This window comes from Gracilinanus agilis, chromosome 1, assembly GCF_016433145.1.
Source record: "Gracilinanus agilis isolate LMUSP501 chromosome 1, AgileGrace, whole genome shotgun sequence".
Taxonomy (NCBI): Eukaryota; Metazoa; Chordata; class Mammalia; order Didelphimorphia; family Didelphidae; genus Gracilinanus; species Gracilinanus agilis.
The window spans coordinates 559,764,369-559,785,970 of record NC_058130.1 but is presented as its reverse complement, the minus strand read 5'-3'; the positions used below and the strand labels follow the sequence as shown (position 1 = coordinate 559,785,970).

General features: G+C 37.6%; 1 protein-coding gene across 1 annotated transcript; it reads right to left on the bottom strand.

The window, feature by feature from the left end:
• Positions 1 to 2,347: 2,347 nt before the first annotated feature.
• PSMG2 (proteasome assembly chaperone 2) lies at positions 2,348 to 21,148 on the bottom strand. Its single transcript, XM_044658075.1, has 7 exons — positions 21,015 to 21,148; positions 16,094 to 16,265; positions 14,226 to 14,284; positions 11,396 to 11,514; positions 8,713 to 8,886; positions 4,976 to 5,102; positions 2,348 to 2,835 (listed from the first exon to the last, which is right to left on the bottom strand). Exons 1-7 carry the CDS (start codon positions 21,069 to 21,071, stop codon positions 2,740 to 2,742), a joined length of 804 nt encoding a protein of 267 aa, XP_044514010.1. The 5' UTR covers positions 21,072 to 21,148; the 3' UTR covers positions 2,348 to 2,739.
• Positions 21,149 to 21,602: the final 454 nt, after the last annotated feature.

Below are 21,602 nucleotides of genomic sequence, written 5' to 3'. Positions count from 1 at the left end.
CTGTTAGGGCTTTCCTTTGAACCACTTTCCTGACACATCAACCTTTAAAGATAATAAACCCTTTTGTGTTTTCAACAACCTATTAGTATAATTTGTCTGTTAGGTTATTAAGAGAGGGAAGAAGAGGGAAAGAACCAACATACTCTGGGCTTGAAGGGAAGCCAGGGTATCCATCTTGGAGGAAGGTGTAACTTCAAAACAAGTCCCTTCCTGTGAAACTAACTAAGCCTGGTGTTAATTTCAGTATAATCTATTTCCCTCTGCCAGTGTTTGAGCCTAAGTCCCAGGATGTAAAGCCTGCTGTTTGTCTATTTAGTTTAATTTCTCCTCTCCCTGAAGATCTCTGTTTCCCTTCTGTGTTATACTCCTGACTTCAGCCCTATTATATCCTGAATCTCCTTAATCCCAGCCTACCTGTAACCTAGATTACTCACTTAGCAAGTCTCTGACAACTTTCTTTCTAATTCCCTTATCCCACACACCTTTCCTCAAATTATCCCCATTACAGTGTGTATAAAGAATTTAAAATGGAAATATTGCCAGATGAACTGAAATAAAGCTCACCCTGAGGGGAAATAAAAAGCCTATCTTGCCTTGTTACATTTGACTTGTCTTCCTCTCAAGGGACAAATGTAATTATATTCCTTCCTTCCATGAAGTCTTTTTCTCCATAAGTTTATAAGATAGAATCCTTTAAAAACAACAACAAAAAAAAAAAACAGGTAAATTTAGGCCCAAACAGAAGAAAGAATACCAGGAGGAAAAATTTTTTGAGATAGCATTCTCCAAAGTGTAGTTTCCAAAATAATGTTTCTATAAAGAGAAATATGGCCCAATGGTTCCATCTATTGGAAACTGTCATACAACTTTAGACATATTTCAATTCTATCTGGAAAACATGCAAATTTGAGACTGAGAACGGACTATTTTATGTTTTCTATACCAAAGAGATTACTGCACCATTGGAGTATCTAAATGGCTAACTTAATGCTTGCAAAGAGAAATATCATTGTAATACTAGAAATCAGGTTTATGGCTAGAAGGAACTTTAAGAAAGCATCTGATCCAATTCTCTTCCTTTACAGATGAGCAAACAGGCCCAGAGGGGCTCAGTGACTTATGGTCACACAGGTAGAAAAGCCAGAATTTGAACCTAATTCTCTCACTCAAAATGAAGGATGCTTTCCATGATACCTCTCTGCTTTTCTAACCAGCACAACAACAACAACAACAACAACAACAACAACAACAAAAAACAAAAATGAAATGAAAAAAGGGCAAAGAACTAGAAGATTTTCAAGATTTATCATGGTAATTATATTTATTGTAGATATTATCATGGTCTTTACAAATTGACATTTTCCACTAATTGCCATATTTCATTAAAAAAGGTACAGCATTTCTTTTTCTCGGTTAAAAACAGTTGCTTCAAAGAAAAGCTTATTTATGCTTCCCAGTCATGATTTAGGGTTTTGATTCACAAATAGGAATAGAGAGATTTTAGGAAATTAGTTATTTTTAAGCTACATATGAGTAAGAAGATTAAAGGAACAAGAAAAAGCAAAGAAAATATATAATAGTTGCTTTAGATGGAATAATTGAGGGACTACTTTAGGATAAAAAACTATGGAAACTGCTTGGAGTTGCCTTTAGAAGGTACCATGCAAAGTTCTATGTAAAGATATCTCACACAATCAGTTTTTCAGGGATAAGAATTGAATATAGCCAGCTTAATTCTGCTCCTGGAAAGCTTGGAATGTCTCCTCCTACTCCACACTTTCCTAAATCACTGCTCAACACACATCACCTAAAAAACTGCCTTGCATTTCCTGAAGTCCCAAGGATAACTTCATGTAGGGTAGTCTTTCCTCAAGGCCACAGGATGCCAAGAGAAATTACTTCCTCTTGCCTAAACCTGTTTATACCATTCCTCTACCCTGAAATGGTCTCAATAGATCTCAGGAATATGTATTAAACTGGCAGGAAACAATGGCCAATTTTTAAGACAAGCAAGGTCAGGTGTGCCAAAATATGGAAGGCAGAGGTATGGATTGCTAAAGCTTCAGTAGCTTCAGTAGCTAAGACAGAACCTCGTAAGTGCTCAGAATTCAGATAGGGAAGGAGATTCTGTCGATCTTAGTATGTAAATCCTCAGTGCATATAAAAGAGAACCTAATGTAGGATATTTAACCTAAGAGTAAAAAAAAAAAAAGGTCATCGACTAATATATTCTTTCTTGGTCAGGACTATTTTCAATGAAAAACCAAAAACCACAATTCAGTCAATAATTTCTTAAGAAAAAGTTTATTCTATAAAATTTGTTTTTGTTATATATTAAAGTTAGGATGATTATTATTCTATTTCTTTGAGATTTTCTGTCAAACTGACAAAGATACTGACATAATACAAGTTTACTTGTTTTAAAAGTTGTTAGATGGTTGTATTTGGTAATTAGTATTTCAGGACACAAGAGGGTATCTTAGACAAAGGGCTGGCTTGGAGGTCAAGAAGACCTAGTTCAATGTTTCCATTTTACTGGCTGAAGAAGTAACTTGATCTCTTGGTGCTGCATGCAACTTTCTAAGACTACAAGTCCCAGAGAAGTTGCCAATCTGCACAAACTGAGGAAGCTTCCCACCAAGAGAGAGGGATTAAATCATAGGGATGGCCCCCAAAACTTGAGGACACACATAACAGTACTGTCAGATTGTATGAGTCGCTATGAGCAGTGACAAGTACTTAAAAAAGTGCAGGAGGGAGGCCGCTGCCAAAGAGCAATCTCCAAGAACTTGGCATTTTCCACTGGGAAACAGATGTTGATGGGTCATTGCAGTCCTGGATTTAAAAACAAAAATACATTAGACTTTCAAACATTAAATTCCATTCCAACACTCGGGCACTATATAGTCTCTCTTTCCTTAGTCTCCAATCTGTTTGCTTGGAAACTATCAGGGGAAAAAAATGTTTCTTTTTCTTCGTGTGAACCCAGTATTTCTACTTCCTTACCTTGGTGTCAAATCACAAAGAAGTGTCAAGGTGTCTGTGGCTGGATCTTGTTAATAAGCAAGATTCTAAATGGAAGGTGGCTGTTAAAAATGCAGCCACATGTGCTGAATGTTTACTCAAGTTGCTGTGGGCCTGAACTAGGCCTATTCTAGGCAGGAGGCAACACGACATACAAATAAACTTTCAAAAAGATGTAACAGGGCTTTGGGTTACCCAGAAAGGCATTAAAAAACATTTTTCAACATGAAGCCCATTTCCCTTCTCTCTGAAGATTCAGTCTTAGGATGGTGTTTAAAAAAAAAATATAGCAATAAAACACTTAAGAGAACCTAGCATTTATTTTTTACGTAATGTTTTTGTGTCATACATTTCCTAATTATAAGTGTTTTATAGCTTTTTGTATTATTCAGTTGTTCCCGACTCTTCACGTTCCCATTTGGAATTTTCTTGGCCATTTACTGAGTGGTTTGCAATTTCCTTCTCCAGCTCATTTTACAGATGAGGAAACTAAGGCAAACAGGGTAAAATGACTTTTCTGGGTTTTATAGCTAGTATCTGAGGCAGGTTTTGAAGTCAGGTCTTCCTGACTCCCGGCTCAACACCTGGCAGCACTTGCGTATAAATTATGAGTTGCTTTCTTCACAACCATCCTGGAAAGCAGGGAATTCAGATATTATTCTCCTTTCATAGGTTGAGGATATGAGTTTGTAGATTAAGTGATTTGCTGATGGGTCAGCTCTGATTTCACTGAATGAGGAGCAGTCCATCAGGGCACTCTCTTGAGCAAGGGAGTCAAGCAACTGCCCTGAAACCAAAAGGCTCAGAGTTGTCTGACACATTAAGAGGTTAGACACTTTCTAGCTATGTGACCAGGGGCAAGCCACTCAACTTTTCTCCGCCTCAATTTCCTTACCTATAAAAAGGGAACAAAAGCACATATGTGCTGAATTACTGGGAGAACAAATGAGACAAGATTTGTGAAGTTCTTTGCAAACTTTAAAGCACTATATAAATCTAGCTATTTTAATCAAGCTAGGTAAACTTGAGCAGAGCCAAGATCTCTGAGAAGTCCAGCATTCTTTCCATCATGCCTTGACACTTCAAGACTTCACAATGATGGAGTATCTCATAGTGACAAAGAACTTTACCAACAGTTAAATATTGCTTTCCAGATTATTTATTCAGAATTTGTCATAAAAAATACATCATGTACTTCTTGAAACAACTCAAGTTTATTTATTTTTTAAATTTAAAACTCTTATCTTCTACCTTAGAATCAATACTATGTACTGGTTCCAAGGCAAGAGTGGTAAGGGGTAGGCAATGGGGGTTAAGTGTCTTGCCCAGGGCCACACAGCTAGGAAGTGTCTGAGACTAGATTTGAACCCAGGACCTCTCATCTCCAGGCCTGGCTTTCAGTCCACTGAGCCACCCAGCTGCTCCTGAAACAACTCAAGTTTAAAAGAAAACTTTGCAACTGTTTCTATCTCAATGACATCAAATTAAGAGTGAAAGAAAAGTGTAACAAGTTTTACTTTAGCATTGATAGCTGTAACTTCCAAGTCTTCAGATTTAGAGTAGTGAGACATCTTCTAGGAGAGAAACCAGAGTTGATAATACTACATGGGGAAACAGTCTGGAGGGCAATACTCATCGAGTGCTTAAGAAAGCTGCTGGGAACATTTGGGTTTATATATGGTAATATGCTAACATTTGATTAATTTATAAAAATTAAATTTGTAATCAGTAAGTAAATGGTTCTACTGTTAAGTGTCCTCCATCATCCGCCTCAACTGGACCTCATCCTTGCCTCTGCCCCACTCTTCCTGATGAAATGGATGGAACTACTTTTTATACTCTTGTCTCGATTTACCAACATGGACAACAACCTATAATGGTTTATAAATGGTACATGAAATAAATGAGGAGATGAAGAGACAGCATTGGAGGGCAAATGAAAGAAAAGAACACTTACTTGAGGTTTAATTATCTGAAGCCAATCATTAAGATATCTAACAAGGTCAAAGGCATCTGGGATATTATCTCCTTCTGAAACAAATTTCAGGACAACCGCCATTTGTATCCCTTTGGAACAACTACAACAAAGAGAATTAATCAGGAAGAAGAATTTGGCATGTCCCCTTCCACAGTTTAACTAGTGAAGAAGCTCACACATTGTTAGGCAGATGATTTCATCTGTTCTATTTTCTGGTAGAGAGCTTTAAGTATGTATGACTAGGCAATTAAAAATCATATCACTACTACTAAACTACTTCCTTCTCCAATGTGAGTTGGTCAATCAGTCAATTAGTATTTATTAAGGGCTTTTCTAGGTAATGGGCACTATGCTAAGTGCTGGGGATAAAGAAAGATAAAAGACAGTCCCCATCACTCATGAGTTCACAATCTTTTTTTTTTTTTTTTAAACAACCCTTATTTTCTGTCAGAATCAATGGCAGAAAAATGGTAAGGGCTAGGCAAGCGAAGTTAAGTGATTTACACAACTGGGAAGTGTCTAAGGCCAGATTTGAACCCAGGTCCTCCAGACTCTGTACCTGACTCACTATTCACTGTCCTACTGGAGCTCACAATCTTAATGGTGGTGATAGAATTTGCCAAATAAATGCCACAAACTAATGTGGACTTTGGTATTCGACATTTGGACTCCATGATAGCCAAACTCCTGTCCCAAAGCCATGCCACATGACTGACCATTATGCAGCATCTATTTTAGGAAAGATATGATTATCGGAAACATCATAGTCAATTCACTGAAATGTGAAATAGAATAGCTTTGTTATTAATAACATAAAGGGGTAAGGGAAGTTACAAAAGGGACTAGGATAATTAAATGCAAGAAAACAACTTGAAATGGGATAAATTAAAAAAAGATACTTATACAAAAAAACCTAAGTCTTGTGGTTAGCTGTTGGTACCAAACACCTTGCTTCTATGTTCCACCTGCCCCGGAAGAAACTTCCCATTTTCCATTTCTAAATCATCCTGAAACCACTCATGGTGTCCCTAAAGCAGGAACTATAGGAAAATGCTTGATCAAAACCCAGAGAACATAACTGATAAGTATAATAACAAAGCCATAGAAACAAGATAGTTAAGTGTAGGGCTTATCCCACTTATCCCAAGGGCCATTAGGAGGATATGAATACATGAAAATCTCATGTGATGCCTAATCATGAGACCATAGAGAGGAACTAGACAGTTTTCAAAAATCCAATATGGAATATTTATTTAGTTTATTTACATATATATTTATTTAGTTTTTTCCACTGTAGCACCAAACTGGAAACTAATGGGGTATTCTCCTGATGAGGAACTGCAAACAAATTTTGGAATATGAGTGTAATGGGATGTTACCATGTCATAAGAAATGATGAAATAGATAATTTCAGAACTTTATGAACATATGCAGAATGAAATGAGCTGAACCAGGAGAACAATTTATATAATAAAAACTAAAAAGATTTTAGAATTCTGATCAATGCAATAATAAACTCTGAGTCCAAAAAAATGAAGATAAAAACACTAGTCAACTTCTGAAAAAGAGGTGATGACCTTATAAGGCAGAAAGAAACGGACATTTTCAGATATGGATAATGTGGGAATTTATTCTGCAGAGCTATATAGATATATATCAAGACTTTTTTTCTTGTTACTTAAAAAATAAAAATAATAAACTAAAAAAAAATTTAAAACTAGCAGCTGGCAGACTTCAACACCATCCTTTAGTAAATGAGATGCTCTTTACATATTCATGATCTCTTTGTAATTTAAAATGAAACTAATGACAGATAACTAGTCTCATAATCAGCTAGATGAGCTCTGTATTCACCACAGTTGAACTAGCTTTGGTATTGTCAAAATATTTCTGAAACCAATTTATGTTTTCTATGATTACCTTTCTAAACAGATTCAATGGACATAGAACAAGCCTGTTTGTGGTAAAAAGGCAATTAGGAGGCTGTGGTGAGACAGAAGTCTTGCTCACTCCCTGATGCCTTCATGGTGTTTGCTGGCTGACCTTGCTGAGCTGTCCATCATAAACTCTCCCTGGGTTGGCGTAAGCTAGCTTAAACCAGTCTTGTGGTCAACAGTTGCTACCAAACACCTTGCTTCTATGTTCCACCTGCCCCTGGAAGAGACTGCCTATTCTCCACTTCCAAATCCTCCAGAAACCACTCATGGTGGCTTGCAAGATACATTGACTCAATCTCTCTTGGACTATAGGGTCTCTATCCATTCTGGATGTCCTCTTGTATGCATGTCTACATTTTGTCTTTTAATAAATAATCTTTTTAACCCAATCAGGACTCAACTTTTAAGGGAAGGATTTTTTCCAACACTATCATGGCAGCTGACACACGTCAGTTTTCATGATTGGTACTCCATCTATAGATGTTCCTTCCCTGGCAATAATTCTATTTTAAAGGTCTTAAGATTAGCAACTTTAAAATGAGGATGGCCATATGTATGTATCTGACCATGTACCTCCCCTACTACATACAGATGCTCCCTATTACTTTTAGATCAAACATAAACTGTATTTGTCATTTAAAGTCTTTTACAACCACCCCTTCCAGTCTCACTAAACATTATTCTCCATCCCTTATTCTATTATTTAGTTAAACTGGATTTCTAACTGTTCCTTACATATTACTCCATCTCCCACTATCATGTTTTTGAACTGGCTATCTCAAATATCTAGAATGCACCCCCTCCTCCCTTCCCCATCTTAGAATCTTTATTATATGAAGCCTTTCCTCATTCCTTTCAGCTGCTAGCAAACCCTCTAAATGTTCTTGTCTTTATTTGGTAGATATGTATCTATATTTATGTGGCCCTTCCCAAGAGAAGGCAAACACTTTGGGGTGAGGGAGTATTTTTTTTCTTGATATTTATTTTATTTTATTTTTTAAACCCTTAACTTCTGTGTATTGGCTCCTAGGTGGAAGAGTGGTAAGGGTGGGCAATGGGGGTCAAGTGACTTGCCCAGGGTCACACAGCTGGGAAGTGTCTGAGGCTGGATTTGAACCTAGGACCTCCCATCTCTAGGCCTGACTCTCAATCCACTGAGCTACCCAGCTGCCCCCAGAGGGAGTATTTTATTGCTGATTTTGTCTCTCTCTCATCCCTAGCACAGTGTGTGGCACATAAAAGGTGCTGAATAAATGTATGCTCATTCATTGGTGGAGATCTTTTTAAGTACTTTATATAGTAGGAATGTGACAAATATTTGAATAAACCACAAAATAGCAAAGGACAAAAAAAAAAGCATCCACAGTATACAAGAATACTGTGGGAGACTAAACTCTATACCTAAGTAAAATTTTCCTAGGTTACATTCCCATAGTTCAACTTTTAACTGGTACCCAACTTAACCTGAGTTTCTGTGAAATGATAGGCAAAAAAAGGAAGTTAAAGGGTACTAAGTTTCAAATGTCCTAAAAATCCTCAGGTGATTCAAAGGCTATGTGTATGTGTTACTAAAAAAGTTAAGTGAAAAAAATTTTCCATCTTCCCCCCCCCCAATTTTGTCAGTAAGAGTTGACCATAGCACCTGAGGTCAAGTAGGAACACTTTTTGATTAATTACACCAAAGTTACTTATATATCTTTAAATGCCCCTTTTACACTATGCTCATGTTAAAAATGTCTTCAAAATTTCTATGAAGCCAGCTTATATACTCACCTCTCAGTGTATAAGGTTTTTGTAATACCACCTCCAGGGATACGGACACACAACCCAGAATCACTTATTTCAGGAAACAGTTTGCTTTTTTCCATTTCCTTCCAGTGGAGGTCCTGTAATGTTTCACCGACACTTTTTTCCATTTCAGGTGTAATTAAATATCGGAATGGAATGCTGGAGACAATAATTTAATACATTCATTAAAAAAAATCACCATAAATATCACATACTAAGGTAATACCAGCATCTGGTTAATAATTATTTTGGGTTCCATCAGATGAAAAATTAAGAGAAGTCTCTTTAATCAAGGAATAGTAGAGTATTTTTTTTACCTTCTATCTTGGAATCAATGCTGTGTGTTGATTCCAAGGCAGAAGAGCAATAAGAACTAAGCAATTACTTGCTCAGGGTCACACAGCAAGGAAGTGTCTAAGGCCAGATTTGAACGTAGGACCTTCCACCTCTAGGCCTGGATCTCAATCCACTGAGCTACCCGGCTGCCCCCTTAGAATAATTATTTTTTATTTTTTTTATTAACCATTTATTAATATTCATTTTTAACATGGTTACATGATTCATGCTCCTACTTTCCCCTTCACCCCCCGCTGTCCCCCCACCCATGGCTGATGCGTATTTCCCCTGGTTTTAACATGTATCATTGATCAAGACCTATTTCCAAATTGTTGATAGTTGCATTGGTGTGGTAGTTTCGAGTCTACATCCCTAATCATATCCGCCTCAATCCATGTGTTCAAGCAGTTGTTTTTCTTATATGTTTCCTCTCCTGCAGTCCTTCCTCTGAATGTGGGTAGCGTTCTTTACCATAAATCCCTCAGAACTGTCCTGTGTCATTGCATTACTGCTGGTACAGAGGTCCATTACATTCTATTTTACCACAGTGTATCAGTCTCTGTGTATAATGTTCTTCTGGCTCTGCTCCTTTTGCTCTGCATCAATTCCTGGAGGTCTTTCCAGTTCACATGGAATTCCTCCAGTTTATTATTTCCATCACCAGCATATACCACAATTTGTTCAGCCATTCCCCAATTGAAGGACATACCCTCCTTTTCCAGTTTTTTGCCACCACAAAAAGTGCAGCTATAAATATTTTCGTACAAGTCTGTTTATCTATGATCTCTTTGGGGTACAAACCCAACAATGGTATGGCTGGATCAAAGGGCAGTCATTCTTTTATAGCCCTTTGAGCATAGTTCCAAATTGCCAGCCAGAATGGTTGGATCAGTTCACAACTCCACCAGCAATGCATTAATGTCCCAATTTTGCCACATCCCCTCCAGCATTCATTACTCTCCCCTTCTTTCATTTTAGCCAATCTGCTAGGTGTGAGGTGATACCTCAGACTTGTTTTGATTTGCATTTTTCTAATTATTAGAGATTTAGAACACTTTCTCATGTGCTTATTGATACTTTTGATTTCTTTCCCTGAGAATTGTCTATTCATGTCTCTTGCCCATTTATCAATTGGGGAATGGCTTGATTTTTTATACAATTGATTAACTCTTGACCCCTGTCAGAGTCCCCTTAGAATATTTTTAAAAGAACAACTAATTTCAGTTTTGTGGCTTTCAATCACCTGCCTTATGGACAATACATAACTGAGAAAGAAAAACAAAAAAGAAATTTGAAACCATCCTAAAATTTTATACTTTCTTGGCTGTTCTACCTTTTCCTATTCCCATTTCTTATTAATACTGTGAATTCTTTACATTGTAAGTCTTAGAAATTAACTCTAGTTATAAGATGAATCTTCCCCAACTACAAATGTTCTGCAAATAGCCATTAAAAAAGAATCTTTATCCTAATTTTTTTGGTATAAAATTATGATGTTTAAACCTGATTTCTTGGTAGAAGCAAGTATTATTTCAAAACTGAATAACAGAGTTATACATATTGAGCATCATTGCTTGCGAATTTCACCTATTAGCCACATTCATACCACAGGCAAAATGGAAACAGAGAAAGTGTAAAATTTCAGAATATGTAGAAGTCATCCTATTTTCTCTGATAGAAGTTCTCTGATACAAAGTTATCATCTGAGGACATTTCCATTCCCATTGACAAAAAAATAACGAAAAGGAGTTTTTTAAAAACACCATTTAATTCTCTGATAGTACTCTAGACTCTGGTATAAGTGACAATAAAAATGTAATTTCAAAGTATATAATTGGTAATGAAAGACAGTATGTTATAACTCATGTCCTCCTAAGTACTTCCTTTGTCCTATATTAAAGGACTCATTCTGACACTCCAGAGGATTGTAATTAAAGTCAAATGAACTCCTTTCTGTGAAGATGAGTGGTCCCATAAGAATGAAAGAAAATATCAATTCAACCTTCCAGAAAGGCATTTACCTATCATCCCCGGTTAAACATCCTTCTTTATTACTAAGCTCTGTGATACAGAGACACAGAGCAAGGAACAAATAATTCTAAACATCTGGCCCCTCCTGTCAAATCTCATTTCTTGAGATCTTATGAAATAGAAAAGGTCAAAATAGAATAAATGCTCACATCTATCCACTGCCACATAGGTTGGATACACTAAAACAACCTCTTTACTATACTGATAATACTGAGACCAACTTCTACATTAAAACTGCAGTAATGATAGAAATACAATATTATATAATGTATGTCATGAGAAAGAGGATGATTTAACATACCTGCGAAGCTGCTGGTCATCACAATGATAAGAATGACTGCTTGAAAGAACAATAACTCTGGCACATTTACTGCTTTTCACCCAGGAAATGAGTTTTTCACAAAATGGCTTTGATTTGTACTTTAATCACCATTGAAAAGAAGAAAAAAAAAGTCATCAAAGTCAGATCTTGGTGGTTTATATGGATGGCAAAAACTTGCAGGTCCAATTGAGGGTGTTTTTTAATGTGATATTTATATACCTAATTATATATAATAAAAGTAATATTATTTGCAAGCCCATTTATTGTCCTTAAAGATCAAAAAAGAGAGAAAATTTAATAAATGTGGCTTATTAACATATTACTCAAGTTCCAAATCTATACTATGAAAAAACAAGTAGATTATAAAGCAAAATAAAAATGTGCAATATTTTTGATAATATGCATATTATTAAATAACATACAACAATTCCTTAGTACACTAGGAAAATCACTATCAAGTCCAGTTTCTTCTTAGTTGTCAATTCAAATACCCCCAGCATTAACTAAAAAACAGTAAGCAAAAGCTATTTTCTTCAATATTTAATTTCTACATGTTTTTCTTTTTAAAAACTTGATAGGAAGTCAGAAATACATTCTTTTTATCTTTTTCTAGCTGCTAAAAAAAAAGATTCTTTTTTAATGCTTCCATCTCTTCTCTTATGCCTTTCACTAATCCTCATCCATGACAGAAAGAAGCAAAAATCAAAAAGCATAATATGGTAGATTTTCTGTGTAAAGTCAAAAGTAACTGCCTTTCTTCAACAGACAGAGGGGCAACTAGGTAACCCAGTGAATAGAGCATCAGGCTTGGAGGAAATGAGTTCAATCTGGTCTCAGATACTTCCTGGGAATGACCTTGGGTGAGTCACTTACCTCCTAGTGCCTGCTGCTCTTCTATCTTTGAATTGATACTAAGGGGTGGGGGTGCAGCTAGATGGCTCAGTGCACTGAGAGCCAGGCCTAGAAAGGTTCTGGGTTCAAACCTGACCTCAAGACACTTCCTAGTTATGTGTCTCTGGGCAAGTCACTTAACCCCCACTGCCTAGTGCTTTACCATCTTTCTGCCTTGGAACCAATACATAATATTAATTCTAAGATGGGAGATAAGGACTTAAAGAAGGATTAATTCTGTTAAAACTAAATTTAAAACTCTGGTTTTTAATTTCCATAGAGTTTATTAATATTTACTTGAAATAGAGAGCATAGAGATAGAGGGAGATTTAAGCATTTTCTAATTTCATTCTAATCTAGCCATGTGGCACTCCACCTCATCGCTCTCAGCCAGCGTCCTACAACGCTGCTGTCCAAGGGAATAAAGAGGGTGTACTTCTTGGAGCTGCCTCTTTTATCTTTTCCTTTACCCTTGGAGTAACCTTTAGTTCTGCATCATGTCCCTAAGTTACTGTCCCCCATGACCCATGTTTGGAGTGCCCTCATATGACGTCCAGCCATGTGACATAAAGTTAGTGGTCCTGGGGGAAGGGGGTTCACTTCACACAATCCTCCCTTTGATTCTTTGGGAGACTAACATGTTAAAATATCCTCCCTTGGGGTCTTTGGGAGATTAACATTTAGTTTTTACAATACTAAGACGGAAGGTAATAAACAAAAACAAAAAACAAAACAACCCAGATGAAAGGTAAATGTTTTAGAATAACAATAGGATAATTTTTAAATAATAACTTCCTGGAAAAGACTCTGCTTTGTAAGTATAGCCCATTCAAGCTATGTACCTGAAATTCAGAGGACTTCAGCACTTAAGAATTGGAAGGGATCTTAATGATTTAAGATTTAATCTATTCCCAAATGCTATTTTGCATATCAGGAAAAGGAAATCTGCAGAGATATGCAATATTATTCTGGTGTTTAAACAGCAGAGACAAGATTCAGGATCTCAGGGGCAGCTGGGTAGCTCAGTGGATTGAGAACCAGGCCTAGAGACGGGGGTCCTAGGTTCAAATCTGGCCTCAGACACTTCCCAGCTGTGTGACCCTGGGCAAATCACTTGACCCCCATTGCCTACCCTTACCACTCTTATGCCTTGGAGCCAATACACAGTATTGATTCCAAGACGGAAGGTAAGGGTTAAAAAAAAAAAAAAAAAGGTTCAGGATCTCTTCCTCCAGTTATACTAATGTAATGTAACTGCGGCAATAAGACCAGAATGTTTCAGTGCTAATTTTTTGGTCTGCCACTGTTGGTTGATTAGTAACCACAGAAGGTTCTGTGATTCTGTCAGTGTAGAGAATACTATATACAGGAAATAGCCCCATCAATGCAGATGGCAAGTCTTTATTACTTAGCAGTTAAATCCCAGGATGCTGTCAGAGGAAAAGGGAGGCTGAAGAATCAGTTGGCAGATGTCTGAGATGGGATTTCAACCTGGTCCTTTTAACCACAGGCTCAACACTCTATCTACTCTACATGCTGTCTTTAGAACCAAGCAGGGAAATAGATAAAAATTAGGGATATACTTAGACCAGTGTTCACTTGTATTCTATTAAAGAGAAGACAAAATCTAATTGATCAAGGCGTGTGATTCCCTCACTTTGTTGCCTTTTCCTTATCGTTACCAAATACAAGTATTTAAATCTGAAAACTAAGAAGATCTTTATAAGAAGAAACTTAGAAGATATTGCTCTTCCCCAGAGAAAAAGCTTTATTACAAACTTATAGAAGTCTATTACCTATAAGATGGTGAGTGCAAGTTACTTTTGAATTTTGATTTCTGGAACTACTGATCTGGATGCTTTCTAATTAAGTTTTATTTTTTAAATCTTTAATATAGGCCAATAATAAAAATACTAACCTTAATAAAAATTGATCTTAGTTGGAGAGCCATCAGATTCATTGAAGGCAATGAATATACTACAACAAAAGAGAAAAAAAGAGATTAAGTAAATTCATGAAAACAAGGAAATACAACTGGTATTCTTTTAAGGTGATAAAACATTAAAATTAAATTCTATTAAACTTCTGTATAAAATTATTTCACTCAATGATTAACTGATATATATAAAACCTTAATCATTATATTTAAACATTAGTTCTCAGCAAATTTACACTCAAATGTACAGGTGAATTTCACAGACCTTTAAATATCCCACACTGAAAAGAAAAAACTGTAATAGCTAATAAAACAGTAAGATTAATTTTCTAGCAGGATAACACATTACTACTTTTAAAAGCCTAGAATGAATTCCTCAGAACTTCTGTTAAAGCTCTTAGTTTTTTGACATTAATGTGCATTTCAGATTGTTTAAAAATTATTTTAGCTAAAAGGAAAAATACAGGACACGCAATGATTCATTGGGCACCAGCACAAGAGACCCACGTTTGGAATCCTGGTTCTGACATTGACAAACTATGCGACTATGGGCAAATCACTTAATTTCTGTAAGCCTCAGTCTCCTTATTTGTGTCTTAAGGGAGAATGCTTTAAAAGAGAAAGCCCTCGACTTAGAGTCAAAAGACTCAAAAGATCTGGCTTTGCAACCTGCTAGTTGTGTGACTTTGGGGTAAGTCATTTCAAGTCTAATGAATCTGTTACTTTATCTATAAAATGAGGTTTGGACTAGATGGTTTCTTTGGACTCTTCCAATTCTAAGCCATGATCATAAAAATAAAAAACAAAACTGATCAAGTATGAACAGGAAGAAAAGAAAAATGAAGAGAATATCAAGTACTCAAATGAAAATAAATGTACAATTTCAAATTAAAAATACTGCTAAAAGTACAACCATGTTTTTTTTAAAAACTAATCAATTAATTAAGTTAGAATATTTTTCTATGGTTACATGTTCGTGTTATTTCCCTCCCCCCAAGAGCTGACAAGCAAATTCCACTGGGTTATATATGTATCATTGTATAAACATTTTTTTTTTTAAGGAGTTGCCATTTTCAAAAGGTTTAGAAGCAAGAACAACTTTGTTTTTTTAAAGGGTCAGTTTTTAAGATGTATGCTAGGCTCAAGGTAAGAATTTTTTTTGGAATCCTTATCTTTTGTCTTAGAATGGATACTAAGTAGCAGTTCCAAGACAGAAGAGCAGTAAGAGCTAGGCAACTGCAATTAAGTGACTTGCCCAGGGTCACACAGCTAGGAAGTGTCTTGAGGCCAGATATGAACCCAGGATAATTTCCTTCTACCTCACTGTCCCCAGGCTTGTATCTCTATGAACTAGTCACTTAACTGCCTCCCAAGGTAAGAAATTAATAAGTGCTTGCTTCAAAAAGAAAGTGCTTATTTCTAATGCTCTGCTCAGTATAATTATGTAGAACAGAATTAGCACAAATGGATTAAGAACAAAGCTTTTCACATAACAGGGTATTTTCTCTGGCCTCCTCAGGTCCAGAATACTCCTTACTTTGCTCCAAGATCTCTCTGGCACTATCTGACTAAAATCCTATCTTTCACTAGAAGCCTTCCCCAGCCTCTAGTAATTCTAGTACTTTCCCTCTCTATTAATTATTTCCTAATTATTCTGTATTTAGCTCACTTAGTCTATATTTGCATGCTGTTTCTCCTGTTAGATTGCAAGCTCTTTGATGGCAGAGACTGTCCTCTGCCTCTTTTTTAACCCCTAACCTTTTTTAACCCAGTGCCTGGCACACAGGAGGTATTTAATTTTACTGATAACTACAGTAACAGTAATAGAAGCTCAGATCATATGCACGTACCTTCAGCATTTGTACTGAGTTCTGTTGAGTTTTCTTCTGCAGTTGCATAAGGATTGTTTCCAACCATTGGAACAAGGCAATCGGTGTAAAAGTAACCAACCTTACACATATTCAGTGTAGAAATAATCAGATCTATTGCAAGCTGGCCAACATTCCCTACTGATACTGCTGGCTGAAATCACAAAGAATGATATTAGATCATCTATTAAAATTATGTCATGATAAATCTGTGATAATGAGAAACAGGCACGAAATGTCCAAGCAAGGCCAGCAGTTACCTATAATAGAGCTTGATGGTCCCTTAGTAACCAAAGGCCCTAATACAGTCAGAGCAGCTCTTTTTTTAGTTTGGTGGTTACATAAGGTCCAGAGATGCCCACCAATCTAAGATCATGATTGGGTCTTAATTACACTATCTGACTGAGAGACTTCATCCATCATGGTGACCAGAAAACCCAAATTTGGCCAACATCCTCTTGGAAGAACTCTTGACAGCTAACCCTGCAGCGCCTTCCTAGATCAAGGATCTTCCAGAGTCCATGGTGTTATAGAAGGGGGCATAGACTTAGCTATCTTCCTGAAACATTCTCTAGAAGGTTCTTTATTTACTATTCCTTAATAACCATGGAGCCCAGGTCTAGGAAAACATCTTGTGATCAAATTCAATCATCCTTCACCCATCTTTCTTATTTCTCTCAACTGGCATGCTTGTTTTGCTCACTTATTGAAAGCTGGGCATTAAACTTGTATAATACTCTAATCTTAAAGCTTAGTTATAATGGTTACTATTATGATTAACAAAATTCTTAACTACAAATCAATAATCAATGATCAATAATCAATTTCACAATTAGCAAAATATTTTAAAATTTTAGAGCTTAACCTTGGGAATGTGTAACTTACATATACTTAACAAAATTCTAGCTTATTGTTTCTTACCTGGACAATAAAATAATTTTTATTATGATCTTATTTGATTTACTAGCATTTGTTCCTATCTGTGGACTGACATCAGCCTAAATTAACTTCTGATATGTGCCCTGGAACAGTTCTATTTCTAAGACCCAAAAGGTTGAGAGAACCTCTATTAAGAAGGACAAAAGGATTCTGCTGAAGAATATTTTAATCAAGACCCTGGCATCTTCAGGCCTTAAAGAGACTATAGGTAATTATCAAATATTGAGAGTTGAGTTGAACCTTTGATCTCTAATTCAACTGTCACATTACCCTGTGGAAGGGCTAACTGTGGAAGACTGTGGAAGACCCTGAATGGCAGATAAAGGAGTTTCAGTTTTAATCAATTAGATGATAGAGTAGAAAAATTTAAGCAGATAATGAACACACCTAGATCTATGCAAGAATCTAGCAGTAGTATGAAAACTGGACTAAAGAAGATAAGAAAGTACAAGGGCAGCTAGGTGGACAGCACCATGGGCCTTAAGTCAGGAAGATCAGAGTTCAAATCTGGACTTAGATACTGTGTGACACTGGTCAAGTCACATATCCTCTATTTACTCATCTGTAAAATGAGGAAAATAATAGCACCTACCTCTCAGGGTTGTTGTAAGGATCAAATGAGATAAATGTAAAGGACTTAGCACAACTTCTGGTACAGAGAGCAACATAAATGTTATTATTTAGAGGTGGAAGATATGTTAGGAGGTCACTGCAATTGTCTATGCAGGTAGTAATGAAGAGTTGTACTAGGGTGGAAGCAGTGGGAACAGAGAAGGGGACGGGTCTTACCAATACAGACTTGGTTCTTCTACAGTTGTATGATTGTAGAGGATAAGGTTGACTTTAATGTTTCAGAATTCAATTCAGCCGCCATTTATTAAACTCCTAATAGTAAAAGCTGGAAATTATATAGTGCTTTATGATTTACAAAACACTTAATATATATTCTCTTTTGATCTTTGCAACATCTCTCTAAGTTAGATACTATATCCGTATTTTACAAATGAGGAAACTCAGGGTAAGTGATTAATAGACTTTTCTCTTCTTGTTACCTTTTCCATGATAACACAACTAGCATCACTCCTACTTTATACCAAGTATTAGGTTATAAAGACAAAAATCAAACAGTATGTAAGGTGCTTATATTATATTTGGAAGGTTACAATATATACAAAGGGGATATAATACAAGGTAATCTGATGAGGAAGAAAACATCAGCAACTAGGGGGCATCAAGGAAGGTTGGTATCTGAGTTGAGTCTTAAGGACAAACCACAGAATTTTAGAGTACCTCACTATAAGTGGTCAACTAGCCTCTAGAAAACTTCAAATGCAGTAGAACCTCCTGTGGAAGCTCATTTTAGTTGGGAACTGTTCTAGTTTTTCAAAACCTTTTCCCAACATCCAGCCCAAGTTTGTCCCTTTGTAATTTTTATTCATTGTTCCTGGTTCTGTCCTCTGGGGCCAAAACCAGAAGTCTAGACCCTTCATTCAAAAATCAGCTCATTAAATAACTGAAACTCAATCCCTCTGAATCTTCTATTCTCTAGGATAAATAACCCCCAGTCCTTCAGTCAACTGTTATATGATGTGGGACCCAAGGTCTTTCACCATCCTGGTTGTACTCCTCTGAATTCTCTCCAGACGATTAATGCCCTTCTTAAATCTAATCACCTAAAACTCTAATGGAAATGACTGTCAGATGTAGTGTGGCCATGGTAAAGAAACTATCACTTCTTTTGCCTCTTAAAATTTAACCCAAGATGGCATTAGTTGTTTTGGCTGCCACATCACACTGCTATCCCATAAAGCTGACAGTTCACTAAAAACCCCAGGTCTTATTCAGACAAACTATTGTTTAACTTTGCCTCTATCTAGATATTTTTGAACACAAGAGTAAGGTTTTCTATTTATTACTAATTAATTTCATCCATTTCAATTTATTTCACCATTCTAGTCTGTCAGTATCCCTCTGTATTCTGTCAGATTTGTTTGAGAATTTTTCCAGGAATTAAAAGGTCAAGCTCACTGGCCTATACTGGCCTATATATAGTTGGTACTCTGTTCTCTTCCTATTTTTTAAAAATTAGAATATTTGCCCCTTTCCAAAGCTATGGCAGCTCTGCTGTTTTTCATACTATTTCAAATATTACTGACAGTAACTCAATTATATCAGTTTTTCAGCATGAAGAATGTAGTTCATTTGGACCAGGAGACTTCATTCATTCATTCATTCATGGGCCAGGAGACTTTATTCATTTATTCATTTATTTATTTATACCCTTACTTTTTTTTCATCTTAGTGTCAATACTGTGTACTGGCTCCAAGGCAGAAGAGTGGTAAGGGCTAGGCAATGGGGGTCAAGTGACTTGTCCAGGGTCACATAGCTAGGAAGTGTCTGAGGCCAGATTTGAACCTAGAACCTCCCGTCTCTAGGCCAGGCTCTCAATCCACTGAGCTACTCAGCTGCCCTTGACCAAAAGACTTGAAAACATCATGGGCAACTAAGTGTTCTCTTACAAACATTACTTGTTTGAGTTATCGGTACTGTTGGCCATTTTTATCCTATCATTTTCAGATAATTCTCCTTAGAAGAAAACCGAGGAATTGAGTAGCCCTACCAATTTTCATCTGTCATATTACTATTCTATTTATCTTTATTGTGAAACATGGATAGGAGGAAGAAGTGAATTCCAAGTATGCCAGGAGCAGGGGAAGAGATGACAGGATCCTATGCAGATATAGAGGGAGAGGATGGAGACAAACACTTAGAAGTCTACTCTGACTGGAACAGAATACAGAAGGAAGATACTGTGAAACAAGGTCAGAAAGGTAGACAGGGCCAGAATTCCAAAGGTTTTGTATAACAAGTAAGGAGTGTATATTTTCCCCAAGAAACAATAGATTTTTGAGCTGGGGAGTAACAGTAAGATTATATTTATCTTTTATTATCTTGTCCCCTAAACCCTCCCATATATCCCCATTACTGTCCAGGGTAACACAATCTTCCCAGTCCCTCAGGCTTACAACCTAAGAGACACCCTCTACTCCTCATTCTCCCTTCCCAGATCCAATCTGTTTGCCAAGGTCCATTGATTTCACTTTTGCATCATCTCTTGAATTGGCCTTACCTTCTCCTCTCAGAAGTCCAAGACCTAACACCTCACATCTGGACTACTGCAGTAGTTTACTATTAGGTCTGCCTGACACAAATCTGTCTGTACTCTGTTCAATCCTACATTCAGCCACCAAAGGGATTTCCCAAAAGTGTCAGTCCCACTATGTCAATCCCACCTCACTCTCCCAGCTCAATAAACTTCAATGGCTCCCTATCCCTTCTAGAATCAAAGATAAAATCCTTTGGTGTTGAAAGGCCTTTATAATCTAGTCTCCCGCCGCCCCCTCGAGTCTTCTAACACCATCACCTACCGTGCCTCAAAATATACTCCAATCCAGTGACACCTGCCTCTTTGCTGTCCCACAAACCTAAAACTGCATCTCTCAGTTCTGGGCATTTTCTCTGATAGCCTCCTATGCCGGGAATACTCTCTTTCCTCATCTCCCCATCCTAGCATCCCTGGCTTCCTTCAATTCTAGCTAAAATTCTACCTTTTACGGGAAGCCTCTCCCAATCCCCCTTCATCCTAATGCCATCCATCTTTTTTTTTTAATTTTTTTACTTATTCTGAATATAACTAATTTGTACATATGTGCTTGTTGACTCCCACTATTAGACTGTGCGCTCCTCGAGGACAGGGACTACCTTTTGCCTTTCTTCGTAACCCCAGTGCTTTAGCACAGGGCTTAGCATATAGTAGGTGCTTAATAAATAACAGTTGGCTCACTAGCCCAGGGCCACAGGAGTGTGTAGGCCCTGAACCAGGTCTCTGATCCCACCGAGGCACATCACGCCCGCTGAGCCCCGAAAAGGCAACGTGGAGTGAAGGGGCGGGGAAGGACTCACCATCAGCAGGGTGAAGCCAGTAAAGTCAGGATCTGACGTGCCGCAGGGAACGAACATCTTCACCCAGGAGGAAGGAAGCAGGACAGGAGAGAGGATTAGGAGACGCCACAAGAGGTTAGACGGTCGAAGACACGTCCCACTCCTCAGCCCTAAGATGCAGCTCCGGGCTCTAAGGAAAAGGGGCGGAGTGAGGTCCTTCTTCTCCGTCGGCGCCGGCTCGGGGCCCGATCTTCCGAACCAAACGCCTGTCTAGCTGGTGGTCAGATCATGGGCAGACGGGGAGAGGATCGCGTGAGGGAGGGTAGACTGCAGAAGAGGGGAAACTAAGGAAATCCAAGAGGGGAGGAGGGGTTGGAAAAAGACGAGACGCTAGTAAAGCAGGCAGGCAGGGATCAGGCAGTACCTGGGACACCCTCACACCCTAGCTCTCCGCCGCGGTTTGAAAGCAGTTGCCTGCCCTCGGCTGCCCCTTGGTTGCTGTCTTGGTTCCCGCCCAGAGTGAGGCGCTTACGCGGACCGGGGAGTCTGCGCAGGGAGGCGGCGCGCGACTGGCCCGGGGTTCAGGCGTAGCGTAATATCTCGGGACGC